The sequence below is a fragment of the Xenopus tropicalis genome, chromosome 2 (genome assembly GCF_000004195.4).
Source record: "Xenopus tropicalis strain Nigerian chromosome 2, UCB_Xtro_10.0, whole genome shotgun sequence".
NCBI lineage: Eukaryota > Metazoa > Chordata > Amphibia > Anura > Pipidae > Xenopus > Xenopus tropicalis.
Genome location: NC_030678.2, coordinates 48,335,573 through 48,355,707, shown reverse-complemented (window position 1 = coordinate 48,355,707; position 20,135 = coordinate 48,335,573). Strand labels below are relative to the sequence as shown.

Sequence of the window (20,135 nt, the reverse complement as noted above, 5' to 3'; positions counted from 1 at the left end):
TGCTGGGTGCTGGGCCGGGAGATGTAGCCTCTGTGCCTGGGCCCCCGCTCCCTCCATCGTGCGGCTCCCGTGTGCTCTTGCCCCCCCGTCCACTCCTCTGCCTGCCCGCTACTGGGCCGGGGGGTGTAGCTTCCATGCCTGGGCCCCTGCTTCCTCCCTCATGTGGCTCGGCTCCGCCCCCCGCTGCACCGAGTACTCGCCTGCTGGGTCCTAGCGCCGGGTCCTCCGTGTCCCCGCGCTGCTCCCTTGCGTCCTTCCCGGTGCGGCCTGCTCCTCCTTCGGTGCTCCTCTCCAGCGGTGTCCTGCTGCGCCGTCTGCTCCTGCCAGCCGATTCCCCCGCAGTTCCTGGGCTCAACCGGTCCGGTGGACGGGTCCTCCGCACGGGTCTGCGCTGCTCTCCGGATTCCCCGCCTGGAAGTAGGTCTTTCAGTTGGTCCTGGATCCATGTGGGTCCCTGCCGCCGCGCTGCCTCTCGGAACTCCAGTACCAGCTGCTCCAAGCTCGCATCCATGGTCCCACGTTGCGAGCTGTTGATCCTCCTGCTGCCTGGAACCGAATGGCAGGTAAGCTGTCCTCGCTCGCTCCTCCCCTTGCTAAGCCCGGGAAACATCCAGTAGTCTCATTGGCCAGATCAAACAAAAACCCAAACAGGAGGGGGGGGAGGGGGGAAGGGCTGCCCTCCTAGCCCCGTCATGCCCTGCTTCCCTATACTGCGTTCCGGTTCATTGGGCCCCAGGACTGATATACAATCTACATCTGCACTAAATACAATAAAATTCAGAGTGTAAATAATTATATTTCTTTCCAAGGTTGCTGATAGCCATTAATGTGAATATGCTTGATTTAAATCAGCTGTATCAACATTTTAACAAGTATGTTTCAATGTAAAATTAATGATTTGAAAGAATATTATACCTGACAGCAATTTTCTTTGAAAGTTATTCTTGAGAAATATAAAATATAAAATCTGCAAGAAGAAAATGCGGGACAGCTGCTTTTAATAGCCAATTAGTCAGAGCAAGGCGATCGATGAACAGACACATTGTGTCATTAGCACAACTTAGCCAGCGCAGTTATTGATCTGCCAGGCACTGACCGCTCAGGCAGTCTATCAGAATATACGAGCTTGCTTGGGATCAGTATGTTCCAAGAAAGTGACCCTATGTTTCAGAAAGAATTAAAGCCAAAGAAAATCTTAATTTTACAAAAATCTAAGACTATAGAAGGGGTTTGAGGCAAGACCTTGGGCCACTAAATGCCTGAGAGGGTACAAAGCAGATGAGAATAAAGACATATTATTGGGGCAGATGTATTAAAATGTGAGATTAGAGTTCACCACAAAAAATTCCCTTTCACCCATTGATAAATACACTTAGGAACGAATAGAAAGTGGGTACATTTTTCTGTTGTGAGCTTTGACCTTAAATTTTGATTAATCTGCCCCATGGATTCTTGTTTGAAAACAGTAAAGAAGAAAAAGATGGTAATATTAAGGTGACTGCGCATGGCCCCTGTGCCAGAGGTGGCCCCAGGAGATTTAAAGGTGCAGTTCGCTCGTCATAAACGTGGCAGGACTTTTAGTGAGGAGAGTGGATTGGTTTGGGGTTTCGTATAATAGGCTGTGGATGAGGGAGATGGACATGCATACATGGGACAGTAGGCAGGGCAACCTCCCCTGGGGACCTAGGTGACTTTGGAAGGTGGAGTTAGCTCCAGGCTTCTTGGTACAAGTCAAGAGACAGAGCAGACTTAAAAGCCTAAAAAACTGACCACATACATTATATTTAAGGGAAGGGACACTGAATGGACAAGCTAAGCAGTTTGTGAATCAGTCACAATCTGAAAATTTGGCTGTCCGGGTAAAAACTGAACAGGTGGCAAACCTCGCCCTGGTCATTTTAAGAGCCAAAATTCTGGTTATTAAACCAGAGGATGTAATTGAGCTCTCTGCACTAGCAATAAGGGGTCCCTTCAACCCACTCAGATGCTGAAAAGCTAAGCACGGGGTGGGGCTTGAGTGCAGAATCGCCCATGGGGAGAGATGCATTAAAAAATATAACTGAACAGAGGGATGAAGAGGCACAACCAAAACTTATACAGAAAAACTGCAATGTATACACAGTTATTTTATTACCAGCTAAAAATTCATTTATTTACTGTTTTTATTTCTTGGGTGTCTCTTGTTTTTATTTATAACTTTTACCTGCCTTGATTCACCTAGAAAAGTGCAATCATCTTCCAAGTTAAATATGCCATAGGGTATTCATGCAGTGTATAGAAGCAAAGTGGTTAAGCAAGAGACTTCTTTGCCAAGCCTGCCTCACTCTGTGGTGCTGAATATACTGATAACAAAACAGTTATGAGCTAAAAAACAGACCTATTCCAAGAGGCTGAGATTCTGGGTGACCTTGACAGAACTGAGAACTAGAATAACCTCTCATTGGAGGAAATCACAGAATTCTTTAGCTCACCCACTGCTGTACCAGCATATGAGATAAAGCTGATCTTTTTGTTGAAGTGAGTTCTCACCTCTCCAAATGCCATGAGCTGAAACAATCAACCTGCACTTACGTGACAGGTTGGGAAGTTCACACAAGACTCACATGTACAGAACCTTTTCACATTTGCAGCTTTTTAGCACCAGGAGAGCCAACTTACTTAGAAATGAGGAACAAAACATATCTTTCTGGTTCACAAAATACATATTTGAGGGAAGTACAGGGATTGGACTTGTTATCCAGAGTGCTTTCCAAATAAGGAGTCTTTCTTTAATTTGGATTTCCATACAAAATCTAATAAAAAATCATTTAAACATTAAATAAACCCAACAGGATTGGTTTGCCTCTAATAAGGATTAATTATATCTTAGCTGGGATCAAATACAAGGTACTGTTTTGTTATACTATTTTGTTATTCTGTTAACTGAAGCCCAGTTAAAAGTTTGTATAGGTCTGTGATACAGTTTGTTGTTTCTCTTTAGTTTGGCCATATCCATAGCTTCATTGTCTGTTGATTTAACTATATTTTTTCATTATTTTACCAAATGAGTGCATTGCATCTCTCTCTACATTCATGAAAGTGTTTGATCTCACCTCAGCCTAAAGGTGGCAATACATGGCCCATCGTTCTAATTCGATCGTTTGACCCCAGGGCCATAACACTGAATCAGCCCGATATCGCCCACCTGTAGGTAGATCGGATCTTAGCGTGTATGGCCACTTTAAGAGTAAGAACCCACGGAGAGGCTGACTCGCCCGCGATAGATCTCTGGTAGCGCGGGCGACAAACCACTCCAAAAAGGCTTTCCACCAGCAACAATAGGAGTTGCCGGTGGAAAGCCCTTCACATTGCTTCTGTAATCCAAAGTAGAGTGAAGTTGCCTGCAGGAGGAAACTTTGTGCGATATCGGATTACCAAAGCAATGTGAACGGCTTTCCACCGGAGACTCCTATTTTTGCCCTGTGGAAAGCCTTTTCAGATCTGTTTGTCGCACATGATAGCAGAGATCTATCGCTGGCAACTCAACCGCTCGTCAGTTCTTATCCTAAAGGTTACTTAAAACATTTGAAAGATTCTGTCTGTACACAGATTTTTGGGGCCAGTTACAGTGTGACAAAGTCAAATGAAATCAATGAAGTCCCTTATCTTCCACTTGTTGAGCTGATATATGGGGTGTGACCTTTAGGTTACAAATTAACATAGGGTTTGTTGGAGTAGAATGGTGTAAAAGATGGCTGTTCTAGGCACTAGTTACACAGTGTAATAAACTGTAAATCATATTTTTTTGTGTATTCATGTTATGTGCGTCTTATAGTTATTACTCTTTAGTCACAGAGTGCTGTGCAAAACAAACACAATAATACTAGCAAAATACTAGCAGTCATTGCCCTGCATAAAACCATATAGTAGGCAGCAACAGTTGTTTAAATGGAATGGCACTCTGTATTGTGATTATGCTTGGGTATACTGACTTTCATTAACTGACTGCAAACATGGGCATCCAAAAAAAGTTCAAGGGGGCACATGTGCTCCTCACGGAATTTTTGCATACCTCCCAACTGTCCTGTTTTACAAATTACAGCCCATGTCCCATGAGCCTTGCTTATCCATGTACATAGCAAGGCAGTGGGGGGCAGCAGAAGTGTAGAAGGGGGTTAGTGGAGATGGCGGTAGCAGGAGCACTTAGGTTTTTGGTAGGTCCCGGGGATTTTTTGTGAGAGACTGTATGTGTGTATGTGGAGGGACCCTGCTACCATGAGGAGAGTTGAGAAACTTGCCCCAGATGGCAGCGCCCCTGAAGCTACTAGGGGCAGCAAAAAGCTGCTCCTGGTAATGTTAAAAGCCAGAATTCTGATTTTTAAATTGGAATTTTGGCTATTGTGTACTCTGCACTAGCAATGTGGCCCACCTTGGCCTCCTCCGAAGCAAAGTGTGTAAAGATGAGTGGGAGAAGCATCCCCTATGTCACCTCGGAGAAACATAGTACAATTGTGTTCTCAACTGGGCCCAGTAACTGCAAGACAAAATTCTCCACAAAGTTCATGTTTTCAGTAAAAGTTCCTTAAACTGGGTCTGGAGTACATTTTGGATATATGGGCTCCAATACATGTAGCCAGAGATGTATTTCAGGGTTGTGCATGTACCCTCTCCTCTCTACTGGCAGCTTGGTGTACAGACTGGGGACCCGGCACCCCCTTGTCATAAGCTAACAAAGCAACCAGCACAACAGGCTCAATGCAACCAGGGGTAGACTCTGTGTGTGTAATTCAAACATGACATGCCCCTTTTTCAGGCTATGCATTGCAGTATTTCAAGGTGTCACCAGTGATGTACCAGAACACTTAACATATATTGAACGCAATATTTTCAATTTTCAAAGTTTTCAATTAAAGATAAAAAAGTCCAAAAATGTCCATAATAAGTAATATCCATAATCAGTCCATAAAGCGTATAGAGAAAGTCCAAAAATCCAAGGTACCCAAACCTGTGAAGCATAACATTAATATAACAAAGTAAAGAAAAACTGCTCTATACTCTATACTCTATTCTATCTTTCAATGCAACACAACCTCTCAGGAGCGATCACTCTTCTACTAGGACATCAACAGGTAATTTTGGTTCAGGAAAAATTGGGCTTTGTAGCACAGGTATGGCAGTGGGACAGTGCAAGGCTCTCTAATCAAGCCTGTCTGACCCTTTAGTTGTTTCCTGTTAGGGGTTACAAGGCACAAGGGGTTTGAAGCCAAAGGAGCAGCAGTACAGGGCAACACAAGGTACAGGAGAAAATGGGGCTCAAGTGATACTGACACTACCCTGTAAAGAAAGTCTTACTAGGGAAATGTAAAAAGTTGTAATGAAAAATATGATCAACATGAAACAAAATTTGTGAAAGAAAAAAGTGTAATGGCCCCATCTACAAGTGGAAAAAAACTGCAAATGTAATAGTTTGTGGCAGTCTGCATTTTAGGTAATAGAACTTCTTACTTAAAAAAGTTATTTTAGCATCAAATGAGGCATCAATAATCATCAATAAATGCATGTAGTGCATTTCCAACATTATTGTTCAGAGGTTTTCCAGTTTGCCAGCTATCTGGTTACTATAACAGAACTGCAGATTGGATAATAGCAGATTTTACATTCAAGTTTGGAGAGAATCAAAACAGTAAGGCAAATAAAAAAATAATAAACAAGTGTTTTAAATTGGGGTAAATTTCTATTTTTTTTTTTTTTTCTTTTCATTTGTATAAAAAAACAAATAAAGCATAACCATGAGTACTAAACATATCACATGTGGTATGTACATAGATTTAAGCTGGGACAAAGAAGGTACATAAGCAAGTGCATTAAGTAATACATAACAATTTTTATAGTTAGAGGGTGAGCCCTTGTCATGAGCCATTTGTGGCCAATATAACAACCAGTATTCCCAAAGCCTGCTATTGGGTTTTCTGTTCTTGTCATTGAAATGTCTCCTTTAAATAAAAGGGAAGATAATACAGTGCATAAAACATTTTATGCTAAAGCTGTCTTTGTTTCTGATTCTTGGCTATAGGAGATGCTTAGTTATTCCTCAAAACTATTGCAATACAATGGTGACCTTCTATGTAAACACAAAGCAGCTTACAGAGAAGCACATGCAAAAAAAAAACAAAAAACCACAGGTCTTACAGGGCCATTACCTTCATGGTTGGAGGAGCAGTAGCAGGTGGCGAAGCAGGCCGTTCAGGAAGGGTCACTTCTGAAGTGTTGGACAGCTCCTGTTTCCTGTTAAAAGAAAGAATCAGGATGTTATCAGCGCAAGGAACACATGAATGGCTTCTTATTCAGCATTTTCCTGCCCTCACCTCTTCTTCATCAGTTAACTCTAAAGACTTCAAAGTTCCCTGCTTGAAATTCTTGTTCTGATCTGATTTTCCAGCAGACCCCCCACTATTATAATAATATTAACAGCAGAAAAATTAACTACTTGTTATAAAACTCTATCTAATAATGAAACAATTCTGTAAAGTTGGGCAAAGTGGTAAACAATACAAAACAAATTGTCAGGATCAGCGGGCAGCTCCAGCTGCTAAATGCACTACAGGTAGTGTAAAAGTCCAACTAGGTACCTAACAGTGAAGGAAAAAGCGATAAACAGAGTTGCGTTCCCATGACAACCTCCTTACGACAAATTTCCTGCATCCATCCCTCCCCCTGCTTTCCATCTGGTATTAGCTAGTTATTGAGCATATTCTGTTTGCTTCTGTTTTTGCCATCCATAACAAGAAGGACTAAGAATGCTTATGTTCAAATTGAAAAACAAAAAGTCCACCCAAAAAGTTATGAAACCGGATGGTTAATTTCGCATGGACCCAATGAGGCGAACGCTGCACAAATGAATATAAGAGAAGAGAAAAGATAAAACATGTATCTGTCTCACTGCAATAAATGGGAATGTATTGTCAGCTTCAAAAGCTCCCTTTAAAAAAAAAAAAAAAAAAAAAAAAAGATGTACCCTGGGGGAATGAAAGCAAACAAATGGAATTATATAATGGCTTTTTAAAGAAAATGTCTTTTATCTGAATAAGAACATGCTTGAAGCCTGTTAGCAAGACAGCTCTAACCTCAAAATCAAAAGAGCACTAATCCGATCTCTAGAATCCCCTGAAAAGCAGCGCTGCTTTAAATGAACCTATTCATACCATCTCTATAGGAAAGAGGATTGTGTGTCATTCATATACACACACATGTACTATATATGTACACACAGTACATGGCCAACAGATTGACATACCTAGAAATGCATTTATGCTATGTTTTACTGCTGGTTATGGAAGAGATGTTATGTATATTTAGGAACAATAATTAGTACATGTTATCATTTGACTTGGTGACATAATAGAGAAGGTGTTTTATTGTTTTCAACACACTTCATGCTTTTTAGTCAGCACCAGTCCCGTCACTTTACATTGGAGTATACTGTATCTATTTGTACTTATGTAACACCCTATTACAATGCCACCTAGTGACATAGAAAAAAAATAGCTACAGATTTTGTTGCAGGCTTGCTATGGATGAAATATAAAGTAATGCAAGGCTTGCTGGTTATGCTAAATTTGAAACAGAAAGAGCCACACAAGTACAAGGGAAAACATTGACACACTGAAGGCAATTAAAGAGATACTGACACCAGAAATGTAACTTTTTTAAAAATAAATCATAAAATTGTCTTTGCATGAGTTTTATAACTTTGCCTTAAAAGTATTTGCCTGTTGCTTTTACATTACCTATCTGATCCCCCATGTTCCTCTATGAGGGGCTGCCATATTTGTGCAGCAGTAGTCCATAAGCATAAACAGCTATAACTGAAAGATTGAGAAGGGACAGTCAGGTTGGCAAAACAGTCAGACCTATAGGTAACTTTAGGTCACTTTAAGATAGTAACTATACATTTTCTGAGAAGACATTTTATTGTTTAAAGGAGAACTCTGGCTTCTGAAGTCCCCACACAACACAGAAACCCCTATTATTGTTATCTGTTCCTTCAAAAAGTATGAATAAATACCATTTTTATATGCTGAAATCCAGCTGCAAAACAGTTCTTCTCTTTCTGCATCATTTTAAATCCTGGCAGGAGAGGAGGGACTACAAGATTGATGTTACAAATTGTAACAACTCCTCCACAGCTTACAGAGAGCATACAGGAACTATATAACCCACAATGCATTGCACTGTGATGTTCCTTTCCTTATTGACATAATGTGTTCAGGGATTTGGAGGATGCAGGCTGAAGACAGTCAAGTACTTTTACCTCTTTTTTTTTTTTCAAAGTAGTCAGCCACATCAGCAGGAAAACAGGGGGTTAGGCTTAGACAGGGGTTCCCAACCTTTTTTACTTGTGATCTACAGTCAGATGTAGAAAGACTTGGGGAACCGCACAAACATCCTAAAAAAGTATAGGGGTGCCAAAAAGGAGTGGTGATTGGTTATATAGCAGCCTCTATGCATACTCTCAGCTTACAGGAGGCTCTGTTTGGTAGAACATCTTGTGTTTATGCAACCAAAACATGCCACAAAAAAAAAGAAAATCCTGCTTTGAGGCCTCTGGGAGCCAACAGCCAACATCCAAGGGGTTGGGGAGCAACATGCTGCTCACGAGCCACTGGTTGCGTATCACTGGGCATAGGTGACGGTTCCAAACCATATTATTACATTAATTATCAAGAAAAGGCTGCATATTTTTTAACTGATGTAATTACAAAGTTTCTTGACATTATGTTTACATTTCTAAAAGCTTAAGTTGTGTTTGGGTGGAGTTCCCCTTTCCTGAACAACATGTTGGCTCATTTACTAATTGGGTGTATTTTATTTTGTTGCCCACAATGTGGCATTCTTTTCCACACACCAACAAAGCAGTCACACTGCAGCTTGCACATAATTTACCAAACGTAATGCCAAATTGCATCAGTGTTTTGCTGCGGATTGCATGATTCTTTTCCTGACAGTGGTGCTGAAACCGTCATTAGTGTGTGATTTAGTATATTTGATTGCACGAGTACACAATAGAGAAACTGCACCTTGTATTGGTAAATGAGCTGTATTGTTTTTAGACATTATCCCATTGCTCATACTGCTATGTCATATTTTTCTCATTAAATAATGCCAGTAACAGGGAAATTAAATAGTTAAAGGAAAATATAATGTCTGTATATGTAGGAACTCTCTTGTATTTAAGTGATAAATCATTTTTGCATTTATACAATTATCCGGAAAACAAATACTTTTAAAGGCCCAGAAACTCATATATTAGTTTAATGGAATAATCCATTTGAACTGAAATTGCATACATTACATTTCTATTCGGTAGTCAGAAAAACATTATCTTTGAATAAAAAGCCCTTGATTTGCTTATCTTCTCCTCACTACCGATTTATTCTCAGTCCCCCTTGTGTTTAGACAATGCATATTCATGACTTAGGCAAGTACAAATGGAAAAAAAAGCATTTTAAATAAAAATACTATGCTTTCTAGATATTTTGAAACTGTAGATGAAGCATAAATTATGTGTGAATGTGTTTAGGGCATTTACACTTTGAAAATTGTTTTGCAATCAACATAACCAAAAATAAATGTATATATTCTCCACCAAATAAAGAAGTAATACACTAAGCGCTCATGGTAGTTTAGTGCCCAGAGTCACATTGCTACTCTTCCCAGATATCCATATTCTAACAATTTTCCATTTCTCATTCTCACAATATGAATATTCTATTAACTATAAGAAGAGGGAGTGAGCCTAGAGGGTGAATATACTACATTTGTACGTGTTATGAACAGGAATTGTACCTTTCCATAGAAACATTCTAATAAGCAAACAGTGTATCCGGTACAAAACAATCCAATTCACAGAGCTTTACACACTGGTAGATCTATATCTTTTAAATCCCTCAAAAGTACAAGTCAGTTGTACAGGTTGGTTTGTTTTACCTGTGGCGTGTAAGAAGTAGACACATGAATAGTGTTGGTACCAAACTCCTATTATTTAGGAATTCCAGAGGAGGCCCAAATACCTCCTGCATTTGTAATGCAACATGAAATTAAGGTCAACTTTTGAGGAGCACTGATATTAGGTGCTCTTCTAATGCCCATTCCTACAAACAACTGATGCTCTGTTGGAGACCTATGTTCATAGGCCCCTCTAAGATACGCCTGCTAACCCACATTTTGCTGAGATCTACCACTGGCAGGTCTTTCAGAATTTTTCTGAACAACACAAATGATTCTAAAGGTCCCCATACACGGTAAGATCCGCTCACTTGGCGAGATCGCCAAGCGAGTAGATCTTCCCCCGATATCCCCACGTACGGGTGGGCGATATCGGGGAGCTTGAAGTTAAAAAAAAAAAATAATGTGATCGTTTGGCCCCAGGGATCGGATTATGTAGGCGGCAATGGGGCAGTCGGTTCGGGGACCGCATCAACGAGCCGATGCGGTCCCCGATCCGACTGGATTTTCTTACCTGGCCGACCGATAGCTGGCCAATTTCAGGCCAGATATCGGTCGGCCAGCCCGCTCGTTTCTGCCCCTACACGGGCAGATAAGCTGCCGAGTCAGTCCAAGGGACCGATATCGGCAGCTTCTATCGGCCCGTGTATGGGGGCCTTAAGAGGTTATCCTAGAATGATGCCTTGCTTGGTGTGCATATAACACTTTGCATATAACAACTTGCATATATGCAGCGATAGATAACAGCATTGTATAAAAATGCACACTCTATTGTAGGTTTTTGGCCTATAAGCCATTGCAACACAGGTAGCAGTAGGAATAAATTACAATATGGCTTATTTTCTCAGGGTAAAATATTTGCTGATCATTTCAAAGGATATTTGAATCACCTGAATTTTCTTTTTAGACCTCATTCATCACAGTTAAGTCGAAGAAAGCCCTTCTGAATAGAACTGCTCCCATTGCAACTTTACTGACAGATATTCTAGCTTCTTAAGCAAATTTAACATTTAAAATCCCATGGGTCACCTTAATATAGGGGTTCTGTTTGGCCCCCAGAAATAGCATTAATAATAAGATTCTGATAAATTATTTTAATTCTATTTATAATTACATGTATAGGATCTTCTATTATGTGAAATGCTAGGGACCTGAGGTTTTTGAGAAAAAGATTTTGTCTTAGTAACTTGGATCTCCATACCTTAAGGTTACTAAAAACATTTAAACATTTAAAAATCCAATAGGATGGTTCTGCCACCAACATGGAATTATGCTAGCTTAGTTTCAATGTACAGCTCTACTACAGAGAAAAAGAGATCAGCGGACAGGAAATAATGCAGCTATAACTGTAACAGGAAGTAGTGTGGAAGCAAAAGACAGAACTCTGTCCATTCATTGGCTGATGGGGCCTAGCATGTATGTGTGCCTTGGCTTGTTTGTGTGCACTGTGAATCCTATGATCCCAGGAGGCGGCCCTTAATTCTTAAAATTCTTAATTCTCTATTTAGCAGTACCCAATGGCACATACTACTAAAAAAAGTATATTTTTATGAAAATGGTTTATTTAGATGAAGCAGGGTTTTACATATGAGCTTGTTAATGCAATAGATTTTTATAGAGACCTACATTGTTTGGGGGTATATTTTCCCTTTAATACATAAAAACTCACCCATGTTCGATTCATATGTGATTTTAAGAAGCATATTTATCAATAAGTGAACTCTAATTGGGGAATGTAATAAAAGTCATAAATGGAAAAAAGTGCACAAATAAAAATAAAAATGTGCATTTCGCAATGTAATATTGTTCATTGTTATCGCATTTTGAATTTAAATTGCACATTGCAAACTTTTAAGGAATGCTTGAAGGTGGCATAATGTTTTGGAGCGGTTTTAACAACTTTTTCATTAAGAAGTTTTATTACATACACTGTCGCAAACAATAAATTTCACAAACTTTTTTCCACTGTTAGAAGTGGTCGCTAAAAGCGATGAGCGAATCTGTCCTGTTTCACTTTGCTATAAAATTTGCGAAATGGCGAAAAATTTGCGGAACCCATTTGTCGCATAATTTTTTTTTGACGCTTGCGTCTTTTTTGTCGTATGCGTCTATTTTTAGACACACACGTCAAAAAAAATTTCCGCACAACAAATTTTTCCGCGCCGAATTTTCATGGAAGTTTCACAAATCTATTCGCCAATGGCGAAATGCAGAAATTCGCTGCAAATCAATCTCTGGCAAAAAAATTCGCTCATCACTAGTCGCTAAACAATATCAGCATTTGCAAAGTCCAGATTAAATTCACGCAAAGGCAAATTTGTCGCGCAGAGGCATACATTTTCGCATTGCAAATTATTTTCCTATTACCGATTTTTATTTGATTCCCTTCGTAGCTTTCATCCATTGATAAAAACACTTCTAAAAATCCCATAGGAACATTTAAATAAATCTGCCCCTGAATATACTGCACCTGCTTTATCCCACTTGCAGGCACAAATACAGCATTGTAGTTGAAGAAATAGCTTGTTTAGCCCTTAAGCTATGCACTGCTGGCTCTGAGCCATTCTAGTCTCATACGATATATACACTAATGTCTGCACTACCCAGGTCACAACTAGCAATATGTCATGTAATCAAAACATGCCCTTTGCCTTCCTCATCATCCAAGCACTGCTTATATCAAAGCAAATGGCATAACATGACAATCCGGAAAGGCTTCCAGCATCTCCAGCATTAACAATGGTTTTATAGTCTGCCAAGCTATTCGGCACCAGTGATTCCACCATCAGATACCAACTGTGGTCTCAGCGAATCTGTCCTGTTTCACTTTGCTATAAAATTTGCGAAATGGCGAAAAATTTGCGGAACCCATTTGTCGCATAATTTTTTTTTGACGCTTGCGTCTTTTTTGTCGTATGCGTCTATTTTTAGACACACACGTCAAAAAAAATTTCCGCACAACAAATTTTTCCGCGCCGAATTTTCATGGAAGTTTCACAAATCTATTCGCCAATGGCGAAATGCAGAAATTCGCTGCAAATCAATCTCTGGCAAAAAAATTCGCTCATCACTAGTCGCTAAACAATATCAGCATTTGCAAAGTCCAGATTAAATTCACGCAAAGGCAAATTTGTCGCGCAGAGGCATACATTTTCGCATTGCAAATTATTTTCCTATTACCGATTTTTATTTGATTCCCTTCGTAGCTTTCATCCATTGATAAAAACACTTCTAAAAATCCCATAGGAACATTTAAATAAATCTGCCCCTGAATATACTGCACCTGCTTTATCCCACTTGCAGGCACAAATACAGCATTGTAGTTGAAGAAATAGCTTGTTTAGCCCTTAAGCTATGCACTGCTGGCTCTGAGCCATTCTAGTCTCATACGATATATACACTAATGTCTGCACTACCCAGGTCACAACTAGCAATATGTCATGTAATCAAAACATGCCCTTTGCCTTCCTCATCATCCAAGCACTGCTTATATCAAAGCAAATGGCATAACATGACAATCCGGAAAGGCTTCCAGCATCTCCAGCATTAACAATGGTTTTATAGTCTGCCAAGCTATTCGGCACCAGTGATTCCACCATCAGATACCAACTGTGGTCTCAGCATGTTATCTCCTCCTAAAGAAAGAGCTTTTGGTTCAGTCATGTCATTGATTAAAAACCCAGCTGAAACACATTCTTAATGTGTATTATAACATACAAATGAGGCTGTTCCAACCATAGATGACACAAAATTAACAAGAGATTGTGGTTGTGGTGTCATCCACACTATAACTGTTGCTGTAGCAACTGCTAAATAGATGTTGAATATTTAATTGACAAAGGTATAAGGCCATGCATATGAGAACATTGGTTAAGTAAACGCTATGGATCATCAAAGCCTAGATGGGTGGCACTGACTATATGGTTCTATGCATTAACACAACAGCGCTTTGACCTAAATTCCTTTATGGGTCACATACAGTAGCAAAAGCAATTTTTTTACAGAAATTAAAATAAAAAACAATATTCACCTGTTGGGTATAGTGTCTTTCTCTAATGTAAACACCATGCTAACGGGCACTTATTTTCTATTGAATAGAAGAATACACATGGATTACTGTCCATGGCCTGGGATATTTACAAACAAATATAGGGTCTTTGAGGGTTCCCATCAATTAAGCTCTCAGAGAAAGGAAAGTAATAGTACTCATAAAGAAGGTAAGCAAAAAAAACCAAAAACACAACAACTAAAAAACCCCAATAATCAGCCATAGAGATAGTGTGCTAAGTCGAGACATTTTTATAAAAGGGTAGTGTTAGAACTGAGACAAAATTGGGCCCCTTTGCAGATTTAAATAGGAATCACTGACACCAAAAAAACTATCACTCTAAAATTACAATTGTTATTGTTACTTTGTGTTAGAAAATTGCAAATGTAAGTACTAAAGGTTGATCCCTGGGATCATACAATTCATGGCGCACACAAATAAACCAAAGGCACACATACATGATAGGTCACATCAGCCAATGAAGTATTTGGTAAGTGTGACAAGTGACATTTTTATTATATGGGATATATATATTTTTTGTGTGTTTGATACAACCAACTTTATGGATCCCCATGTATAATAATAATTATTGCCAGAGATAATTCATTGTGGTTTAGGCAAACAAACACAATAAGGAGCAAGACCAAGGTCTTTTTTTGCCGAATCTCTCACCACATTTAAAAGAATATAGTTAGCACACAATTAAAAGGCAAACATGCAGCAATAGTAGCAAGGTCACATAGTTAAATTGAATTTATTTGTGCATCTCTCAAGTGAGACCAGCAACAGCTGGGCCTAAATGTAGAACACTATATGGCTTTTATCTCACAGCAAACAAGCCGGGTTTCTACGGTAACGTGCCACATGGTTCCCTAGCATCCCAGTGTGCAGCTGACCGTTGTATCCTAGAGGACAAGGGTAATTAAAGACTTGAGTGAAAAATGCATGGAAACCCACAGCCTCTTCTTGACGGAAACAAACAGCACAACAGTTTATAAGCCACATTAAGTGTAATTCTCTTATTATATCAGATAATATTATTTCCACCACTGCATCACTCAAAGCCTATAAAATCTAAAAGAAAAGAAAATCATTTCTGCTGCTTGTTGTTTATATATATATATATATATAGACACACTAAGGGGCACATTTACCAAATCACAAATGTTCGGGCATCGGAACGATTTTTTCGTACGCCGCACGAACGCTTGCACAAAAAAATCGGAAAGGCTTTACCGCTGTTACAATTGTGTGGTACGAAAATTTCGTGACTTTCGGATCGCCAATACGATATTATCGTGACTAATACGATTTTTTCGTAAGCATTATCGTGTTATTTGCGATCTTCAGAAATTTTCGGGATTTAAACTCGTGATTTGATAAATCTGCCCCAAAGTTTTAAGTGTTGGTAAGTAATGCTATAGCTTTGAATTTCTAAAAGGAAGGGTTGTTAAAACACATCACCCAGCACCTTTAAGCATCATTTTAACCATTGGCAGGAGTTAAGGATGCCTATGGCAATTAGGGGAGTTTGGAGCAGGCGGTAGGAGTAAACCTCTGACCTTTCATGAGTTTCTAAGTTCTCAAAGCCTGAGAGCATCCAGGTTGGCCAGTGCTCCTATACACAAAGAGGTTGGGGTCACCAAATTTTTAGTTGTTTTCATTAGATTGTCAGTCAAGTGGCAAGGGAAACGACAAATGGTCACCCAGTTTATTTAGAAATGAGCACTAAAGGGCTTAGCTGGTCACAGAGCTTTTTTCCAAGAGTGAGTGTCCAGGGCCCTTTCTGCAATAAGACCTCATTCAGAATGGCATTGGTTAGTAGGAAGAGAAATGCTCAATAATGCCCAATTACATTGTATAATACTGTGCAAACAGTACAGTTTTGCCTACAGTAACAGCTGCATAAGATATCCATGTAAATAAGAGCCTGTAGATTATTACAAGTATAGTCAGGCAACTAGACATTATTTCAGTGCTGCCATTTTCCACAGTTGGCAAAAGACAATAAAGGTTAATTTGTGCAGTCACATTCACTTAAGGTACTTGTGAACTCCCAGCCACTGCCTTTCTGTTTCACTTTTCCCAATGCTCTTGTGGTCATAAATGAGCCCTAATTTCTACACTGTGAGAGTGAAGACTTACCTTGCTTATGTCCCTGCTACCATTACATACAGAGAAAAAAAATGAAAAAGGAACAATGTTGTTGCAGCCTGTTGGTTTTTTGGAGCCATAATGGAACAATATTTCAGCACTGTGTGTGCAGGAAGAATGCTGGAATTGGTTTTGCACTGCCACGTACTTTAAGCCTTAGGAGTGATTGTAACACTATTACATAGAACTCTGCTATACGTGATGCACTTAGATTTTTTGTGTTGTTTTCTTTTAACAGTACAATCCATGTTTATCATCTCCATCCATTCCTAACTGTCCTGAGGTTTAGATTATGAGGATTGACCTTTAAGGAGTGATATTTAGAATAAAGTTTACCATTCTCCCCAGAGCACCTTACCAATCATATTCTTCTTAGATTTCGATCATTTGTTATTTTGCACCCAGAGCAAGCTATTTCCTTTCCAAACACAGAAAAATGTATTTCCCTGATTTTAAATTAAATGACTTTTAAATTATGAATCAGACATCATTTAAAACAGGAAGAACAGATGGTTAAAGAGCGGGTGCTATGAAAGTAAAGTGCCATTCCTTTCAAAGGATAAAACCAGGAAAGGGAAGACGTTATGCAGCGTCAGCTTTAAAATCTGCTCATTTTACATTTCATTTACCTTTAAATGTATACAACAGGAGTTGCCTTAAATGTTCTTGATTATGTTTTTCTATAGAAGATTTGCTTATTCAGTACTAAGATGCTTCTTTCAAGATACTTACTCTCTAGAACAGCTGGTTATGAAGAAACTGCACATATTTCTTGTTAAAACCTATAACCCTGGTGGAGCAGCTAAGGTTCCCATGGTGGAGCAGCTAAGGTTCCCATAGTGGTGCAGCTAAGGTCCCCATGGTGGTGCAGCTAAGGTCCCCATGGTGGAGCAGCTAAGGTTCCCATGGTGGAGCAGCTAAGGTTCCCATGGTGGTGCAGCTAAGGTTCCCATGGTGGTGCAGCTAAGGTTCCCATGGTGGTGCAGCTAAGGTTCCCATGGTGGTGCAGCTAAGGTCCCCATGGTGGTTCAGCTAAGGTTCCCATGGTGGAGCAGCTAAGGTTCCCATGGTGGTGCAGCTAAGGTTCCCATGGTGGAGCAGCTAAGGTTCCCATGGTGGTGCAGCTAAGGTCCCCATGGTGGTGCAGCTAAGGTCCCCATGGTGGTGCAGCTAAGGTTCCCATGGTGGAGCAGCTAAGGTTCCCATGGTGGTGCAGCTAAGCTTCCCATGGTGGTGCAGCTAAGGTTCCCATGGTGGTGCAGCTAAGGTTCCCATGGTGGTGCAGCTAAGGTTCCCATGGTGGAGCAGCTAAGGTTCCCATGGTGGTGCAGCTAAGGTTCCCATGGTGGTGCAGCTAAGGTTCCCATGGTGGAGCAGCTTAAATTCATGTGGTGCTTTGTGGCCCATTAACTTCGAGGCACACACACAGTTCATGTGATAGGATAATAAATATAGACACCTCAATAGCTGCAGCTGTTGCTGATATGCCCCGAGTTGTTTTTAGCTACCGCAGGCAAAATAGATAATTTCCATTCTGCTATTTTCATAACATTTCCTATTGTACAGTTTCCAATCCCATACATTTTGAAGCTTTTATTACAACAATTTGCATTTGAATGACAATGTTTTGTTGCTTTTATGTTGACAGGTAATTTTGTTTACATAAAATTAGCAGCAATAACTAAACACCATTAAATTGTAGACTGATTCACTGCTTTTTGACAGTACTGTATTTTAAGCATTTAAAAATTGTAAGGAGCCAGACCTTCTCTAACTCCTACCCCTGGATGGAACTACTTCATATTTGTTACGCTGGGTGCCACCAGCTGTAATCTTATTTTAAATAAAATCTAAACTTAACACACACATTAGCTCAGAGGCGATAATGTTTGTGAATGGAGTAATATGGAGCAATCTATTCATTTAGTTTCACAATGCATTATACTGAGCTGGCACAAATCTTGTATTGGATCTTGAACAACAGATGTACAAGTAAATTAATTACTGACTCCCCTATTCTAGCTGACTACAGGCAACCATCATGGATGACCTCTCTTCCCCCTACTATTCATGGACCCAATTGAATCTTTTTGCTTACGCTGTAAAGGCAAAGCCTACAATTAAAAGCTTCAGGCTCTAGAGAATGGAGGAGAAAATTCTGCTATATGCTAATGGTACACTACTGAATCAAGACAACAGTCACTGTCAGTTGCTGAGACACATGGAGCATTTGGACAGCGGTTAAAAAATTGCTCTCTTTCAACTAGGCCCCTGATACTAAATACTGAGGAATATGCTGAAGCTTAATTTACAATTCAGGTATCTGCGATCACATTTACATTATCAAAAGTAATTTTTATAGTTTGATGTTGCCCTCTGTTATAACTCTATTACATTTTAATGGAATGGAACAAAACAAAAGAATTTTCAAAAATAGGAACAGAGAAGACATTTTATGTTAACAGACTCAGTAGCTATTGAGTGTAGCTAAAAACTTCATTATTAAAGAAGAATATGGGCGGATAAATGAAGTAGAAATGAAAAAAGGAGTAATTGTTTCTATAGTGGTTTTAGGGTGATAAAAATGAAAAGACTCAAGAATTGCAGAGTCCATGGGGCAGATTTATCAAAACACGAGTTCGAATCCCGCATGGGAAAAATTTGGATTGGAAATGAAAATTTCTGAAGATCGCAAAATCGTATTAGTCACGATAATATCGTATTGACGATCCAAAAGTCACAAAATTATCGTACAGAACGACTGTAAAGAGCGGCAAAACCAATTCGATTTTTTTCACGATAAAAATACGCGAAAAAGTCGCACAAGCGTTGAAGAAGTTGCGCAAGGTACGAATAAGTCGCGGAAAATACGATTGGATCGATTGAACAAATGCTTGGAGCATTCGTGGATAAGTATATGTGCCCCCATGAGTTTGCTGCCATGTAACTTGCTACTGGTTGAATACACCTGGTATCATGATGTCCACCTAATATTCATTTGCAAATATTGGAGTCTAAAGTGTACACTGAGGTAAGCATGGCAGTTCTTATTTGGTATCTTTATGGTGTGCTTTAACTGGGAAACAAAAATATATTGAAATGTTAAAATATTTACCTACCAAGATTTATGGTATCATACGACAACTTGCCATGCAATGAGGTAAAAACAGCTTGTAGTTTATCACACATTTAAAGATAACATGCACAAAGTCGATTCAGTTATCACAATACATTGCAAGAACAGAGCAAGGTTTCCCATGTGTAGTAACCCATATCAGCCAGATCTCTGCACCCTTGCATTTCTTCCTAATGTCATGTGAGATTTTTATTTTTAGTTGTGCAGGATTTTCTATAACCAAACCCCAAAATAATGGATTTACTACATCCTAAATCAATAATACTTGTGAATCATGTTTAAACTGATGTTAATCTGCCCATCCCCTACTTTGTCAATTTTTCCAGTATTTTAAGCCTTTTAATGCAGTTTTGTAAAATGATTCACAGAGCCAAACTACAATGGTGCCAATGTAAAATGCCCTATATAACTGAAAAACAAAATCAATATGTTCATCTTACATTATGTCTTTAAAGGCATTGTGTCGTGATTTTTATGGTGTACTTTTTATTTCTAAAATTACACTGTTTACACAGCAAATAATTCACTCAACCATTTAAAATTTTATTCTTGAACCATCAAAAGTATTTTTTTGTTGTTGTAAAATTGTTTTGTAGGAAGCCACCTCAGTGCATTGTGCCTTGAGTCTGCTTCTGGGAGCCAGCCAGCGCTACCCATTAGAATTGCTTTTCACCTATTATTTGTCCTACTCAAAGTAACTGGAGGAGTCCTAAGCCGGACTTGGATATCTTACTATCGGGTGCTATTCTGATATCTACTGGGAGCTGCTATTTTGCTCCCTTCCCATTGTTCTGCTGATTGGCTACCGGGGGT

At 39.5% G+C, this 20,135-nt stretch overlaps 1 protein-coding gene across 4 annotated transcripts in view; it reads right to left on the bottom strand.

The window, feature by feature from the left end:
* The window catches only part of rap1gap2 (RAP1 GTPase activating protein 2), a 296,773-nt gene that overhangs the window by 107,811 nt on the left and 168,827 nt on the right, over positions 1-20,135 (bottom strand). For all 4 annotated transcript variants that reach the window (XM_031896768.1, XM_031896766.1, XM_018091492.2 and 1 more), the window contains exon 2: positions 6,180-6,264. In XM_031896768.1, coding sequence (XP_031752628.1) covers positions 6,180-6,264 — 85 coding nt within the window. The remainder of the gene's footprint in view (positions 1-6,179; positions 6,265-20,135) is intronic.